Genomic DNA, 6,038 nt, shown 5'->3' on the forward strand with positions numbered 1-6,038 from the left:
TGACCCCAGTACTCTTTCCTGCCATGGCAGGGGTCAGACTTGATGATCTGCTCAGGTCCCTTCCGACCCTAGAAACTATGAAACTATGGTCATTTTTTCGTTTCTCTTCACCAGGGGTGTCAAACTCACAGTGGCCCGTGGGCTGGATGAGTAACACTGGGCTGGTCCATGGACCAGGAGCCTCCCCTATGTCCACCTCTAAGCCAGATCCAGCACCCGCTGTATGCTGTGGGTGCCCCATGTGGTGTAGATCGCGGAGTGGCTGGTGTAGTCCTGCTGGGGCAGGTGTCACTTGTATCACAGATCCTAAACCAGCTGGAACAGGCACCATGCCACACACAGCCCTCATTCCAGGATCCATAACACACATGGCTAATCTGGGACTGTGCCCCATGCAGCTCCTGTTCTAGTTAGTCTGGGACGTGCGCTGCATGCAACCATGTGGGACCAGCCAGAGCAGGCACTGGGCAGTGTGCACATCCCAGAGCGTCCAGCACAGGTGCCACATGCAGTGCAGTTCCTGGAGTGGCTGGAACAGGTTCATAGATTCATAGATTCATAGATTAAGGGTCGGAAGGGACCTAGTAGATCTTCTAGCCCGACCCCCCGCCAGGGCGGGAGAACAACAAAAACCCCAAAAAGAGAAATGGGACTCAAACGAGTCCAGCTAGGTGGGCATCCAGCCTCTTCTTAAAGACCCCCAGGGTAGGGGCCAGCACCACTTCCCTTGGAAGTTGGTTCCAGCTCCTAGCCGCCCTAACGGTGAAGTAGTTTTTGCGGATGTTCAATCTATACCTCCTCTCCAACAGCTTGTGCCCATTTCTCCTTGTTATGCCAGCGGGCGCTAGGGGAAACAGCGTCTCCCCCAAACCCCTCTGGTCCCCCCTAGTGAGTCTATAGACAGTCACCAGGTCCCCCCTTAGCCTTCTCTTGTGGAGGCTGAATAGGTTCAGGTCCCGCAGTCTCTCACTGTAGAGTCTGCCCTGTTGTCCCTGGATCATGCGGGTGGCCCTCCTCTGGACCCTCTCCATATTGTCCACATCCCTCTTGAACTGGGGCGCACAGAACTGGACACAATACTCCAGCTGTGGCCTGACCAGTGTCGCATAGAGGGGGAGGATCACCTCTTTGGCTCTACTCGAGATGCACCTGTGGATGCACGACAAGGTCCGGTTAGCCTTGCCAACCATGACCTCGCATTGTCGGCCCATGTTCATCTTGGAGTCAATAATGACTCCAAGATCCCTTTCTGCCTCCGTGCTCTCGAGTAAGGAGTTCCCCATTGTATAAGTGTGCTGCTGGTTCCTACTGCCCAAGTGCAGCACCCTGCACTTGTCCGTGTTAAAACGCATCCTGTTCCTGTTAGCCCACCCCTGTAACCTATCCAGATCCCTCTGCAATCTCTCGCTCCCTGCTAGCGTGCTCACCTCCCCCCAGATTTTGGTGTCATCAGCGAATTTAAACAGGTTACTTTCCACCCCTTCATCCAGATCGCTGATGAAGAAATTGAACAGCGCAGTTTTATCACTTCCCGTTTATAACTGTATATATGTACCTGCAGTGCATATTCCAAGCCCTCTCTGTGGGGCCAGTCCAGGTCAGCTCAGGCACAGGGGCAGCACCTTGGTCCAGAAAATGGGGCTCCATGGGCCATATGTTTGAGACATTTGCTTTTCACTGTAGAAGAAAGTAGTGAATGTGTCCTTCAGTTCTCCTGCAATCCAGGGATCTGGTGGCAGGGAGACTAAATGATCACTTTGAGCAATGGGTGCAACTGTAATTTAATATGCTTCAGGGCTTGTGGGTTTCATTATTTAATAGGAGATTATGAATTGCAGTTGTCAGAACTTGTTTTTCCTTCTGACAGAAATACACCACAAGCATGGATTTTGTACGGAAATTTGAACGACAGTGTGGCTCACAGGCCAGCGTGAAAAGGTTGAGATCTCATCCTACCTACCATAGCTTTAACAATAAGTGGAATCTGCCCGTTTATTTCCAAATAAGGTTAGTATTTATTCTTTACTTTTAAGGAGGGAGCAGAAGTAAAGTTGAACTCTAGCTAAAAAGCCCGGTCCTAGGTCAGAGCTCTTTTACTCGTGGAAGTTGCACTTGTCAGTTGAGAAGAGCTGTGTTTGAAACCTGGCAAACTTGTCTACTGCACTGCTCACCAGGGTATGGTAGTTATCTTGCATATGTGTCATTGAGTTAAACCAGTCAGAACCAGCCACGTTTATACTGTGCCTTAGTTACGTTGGTACATGGCCGATAAGACTGCCAGGTGCTGGTCTAGACAAGCTTTCAGACCTTTTGTTTACCTTGTGCATGTCAACCTTTGCTTCTCTAGTATTTCTGGAATTAGAGTGTTTGATTGAGCAAAGTTCATGGAAGACAATAAGTTTGCTGTTAGCAGGGCTTTGAAGATGTGAAGGGTTGAATATGACATTGAGAGCTTTGTCACAGTTCTGTATCCCAGTGCATCTCTGTCTCCTGCTCTGATCACATCTGGGCACTTCCTGAAGCATAGTGCTATGCCCTTGCTTTTTCCAGAGTGGAGTCTTGCTGTTCTCCCACTTTTAGGCTGAATCCTGAGCTTACAGAACCTTGTACCAATTGTGTACCAATGCTGTTCATCCAGCAGGTCTAATTGGACTGTGGTACTTTACTCAGAGAGCTTGGGACTAGTGACCCAAAGCAGCCTTAAAAAACGGAAGTTGTGTTTTCATCTTAACAATTAGTCCAAAACATAAGTAGTGTAAGAGTAATGTCAATCATCTAAGAGGCAAGTATTTTTTAGGGTGATATCTTTTATTGGACCAACTATGTAGTTGGGATAAAGTTAGACAAGCTTTTGAATTCGAGACACCCTTTGTCAGGTCACGGGTTGATAAAGAATGTTTTGCGTTCAAACGCTTGTCCAGCTCTATCCCAACCACCGAGTTCGTTCAGTAAACGATAGCGAAGAAATCCTTGCCTCTCTCCAAAGCATAGCTAAGAGAGGATTTTTAAAACCAGTTTAAAACAGGTGCACACTCATGACTTTGCTGTCTAGCAGGTTGTCATCCTTTGACGAGAATTGTGGGTGGGTTGCTCTCACTTTACTCCCTTCAAACACTGTTGTGTGCCCTTCCTCAGCAGCATCTTTTCTCTTACCCCAGAAGTTCTTTGTCTCTGGTTTCCTGGACTCTGGTTCTCCTGTAAAGTGAGAGCTCAGGTGGTTAACCCAAGCTAGTGCCATGAGCTTAGCAGATATGCATGGTTTCTGCATTGTCTGTTGTAATATCCACCTATAGATAGCTATCTAAAAACTTTGTTTGCCTTCCTGCTTATGAGATATATAAAATTTACAGAGCAGCTCCATTTCCTTCATAAACTTTAAAATGTAATTTTGATTAAATGTTCTTGAAGCAAAATTGAGGTTTTTTTCAGCATTGTTTCAATAAAACGGGAAAGGAGCTTTGGCATATCCCTTTGTCTGAAAGTACTTTGCCTGTAGGACACCTGAGATCAGATGAACTTTTTTCCACTGGTGAAAACAAATATAAAAAATAATTCCTTTTAGACCTTTGTGCTTTTGTTCAGGGTTGCTACTTAGCCATTCAACATCCTTTTTTGTAAATGATGATAAAATGATGGAAGTCATTTGTGAAAGTTATAAAATTATTCATATCACTTCTGAATTTTGTGATATGATTCAGGAAGATCGTTGAATATTTATTGAACATTTCTTTTGCACAGATTCTGAAAATACTGATACATTAATTTCAAATCATGAGTGGACATCAGGGAAACTATTGGTTTAAGCATGATTTTAGCTTTAGATTAAGTGTTGATATTCATTGACACACTTAAATTGAACAGGCTTTTTGGTGGAAACCACTATGTGTTCTTAAAGTTAAGATTTCTGCTGACTGTATAAGCTGAGAGAGAAAACTGCACAGAGGAGTTGCTGGGGCTGAAATAAATGCTTACGATGTTGTTAGGGAGCTTCTGCCTCATGGCACATTTGACAAAGGTCTTGGTAGTTGTCTAGCATTATTAAGTCATGTTTCTTGCTTTTAGAAAAAGTGAACATGCCTGTCACAACTTGGTAGTTTATAAAGATAATGCAGTGTTGGGAATGCAGTATTTAATTGGTTATGATTAGAAAGAATATTAACTTATACAGCTTATTGTGAGAAGATGGGAATTGCTCTTTCTGATCAGGCCCGTGGTCCAGTCCAGTATCTCACATTTGTCATGGATGATACTGGCACACAGATGACACTTCAAAAGTTACTGCAAACTTTGTAGTGGGTAATAATGAACTTTTTTGGTGAAAGCTGCATGGAAAAGTCTATACTGTGGAAATTGAAGCAAAAAAATAGGCAAATCACAAATGAGACAAAAGAGAAATTCTCCTAATAGACAAATATAAAAGAGCAGCTTTGCTTCATGGTAATTAAAGAAAATCTTGGTAAGAACCAACACACTGAAAAATAGGATGCTGGAGCTGCATAATGCGCTAGACAGATAAGTACCTTGTGCCTGTGCACCCTGTTGAGGTAACACATCTTGGAATGCAGGAAGGAACTGAAGGTTTTAATCCTAACTTTTCCTCTTATAACCCAAAAATCTATCTTCTTGGAAAAAAGAGGTCAAGGCATCCTGGGAGGAACTATTGATTTTTCTCAGGTACAGACCTGTTTGCAGAACCTTGTGCCACTGTTCATTAGCAAACATGTAGAAAGCTACAGGCACCATAATCATGTGATGCACCTGAAGGTCAGCTAAAGCAAATGTGAGATGTGTTGACTTTTTTCAATGTGAAAACACTTAAAACTAAACACTTTTTTTCTCACTAAAGCTGAGGACTTGGCAATGTCTGTAAGGTGCCATTTTTTTCTCAGAACGGTTAAAATTATAACTTTTATCACTTCCCGTTTATAACTGTATAACCTATATCTCAGCCTGTGAAATGCCACCGTTTCTCTTTCAAATCCTTTCCAAACCACAAACATTTTGGTTTTTTTTTTACGTAGCTGACATGTAAGATATGTTTAGACACCAGTTTAAATTGTTTTTTATCATTAACATACAATATTTTTCTTTCCATCAGGTTTAGAGAGATAGCAGGGGCCTTAGAAGCAGCACTTTCTGATAGCTTAGAAGAAGCACCAGGTAAATTTCCTGTGCTATGCCTACCAATGTTTATAGTGTCTATAAATTGTTACCAGGTAATGATGAAGACTGCTTGTTAATGACCAAATCTTAAATACTTAAAATCACATTTGTTCCTAGTAAGTCAGATGCAAAGGCTAAATTAAGTCAGTAAAATGTGTGCAGCATGATCTTTCTTTATAAAATTCAGCAGACCTTTCTAAATTAGTGTAGGTCTCCTATGGGGGGAATTACAAAGTTATGCCATCTGTGTGTACCTCTTGCTTTAGCAGCTGTAAGCTTGTAAGTAGGAAAGGAGGAAATAGCAGATTCTCTGCAGCATTTGTACTTGTTACACTTGGTAATGTTGGTGTCGTACCAAGGAATTGCTTGTATGCCACGTTGGCTGTAAATTGGGAAGTAACAATGAATTCATAACTATGGAGTGAATTTAGGACAGTGCATGGGCGGATCTAGAATTTTGAAAAGGGGTGTGCAGATGGTGAGGTGCATCATCCCATATAAAACGACACATTTTTTCCAGTTAGGAATAAAATAGAAGCTTTACTATATGCTAGGGCATAGGTCTGTATTATTTAGTTTAAGATGGAAGCAAAAACAAGTATAACTTATTTGGAATGAGCTAAAAATTGTCTGCAGGGCTGTGAAATAGGAGTTACATTGCTAGGAACAACTAACAGACAGCACCGTTGCAGAACAAAGGCTAGCTTGATTGGTGGAACATCAAGATCATTAAAAGAAGAGGGGGGCATAAACATTTGTGAAATGAAGAGTTTAGAAGGGGCCAGGTAAACTATAATGAGCCAAGAAGTCAAGAGACTCCCTTAGCACTGCCTGACTAGAACTGCTGCTGGCACTGCCAGGTAATTGGTTTTAAA

General features: G+C 42.9%; 1 protein-coding gene across 1 annotated transcript in view; it reads left to right on the forward strand.

Moving 5' to 3' along the window:
* Nucleotides 1-6,038, forward strand: part of COG2 (component of oligomeric golgi complex 2) — a 58,702-nt gene that overhangs the window by 39,065 nt on the left and 13,599 nt on the right. The window contains exons 10-11 of the mRNA XM_019527232.1: nt 1,868-2,007; nt 5,099-5,160. Of these exons, the coding sequence (XP_019382777.1) occupies nt 1,868-2,007; nt 5,099-5,160 (202 nt within the window). The remainder of the gene's footprint in view (nt 1-1,867; nt 2,008-5,098; nt 5,161-6,038) is intronic.

The sequence above is a fragment of the Gavialis gangeticus genome, unplaced genomic scaffold (genome assembly GCF_001723915.1).
Source record: "Gavialis gangeticus isolate Ggan-Ray unplaced genomic scaffold, GavGan_comp1, whole genome shotgun sequence".
Lineage (NCBI taxonomy): Eukaryota > Metazoa > Chordata > Crocodylia > Gavialidae > Gavialis > Gavialis gangeticus.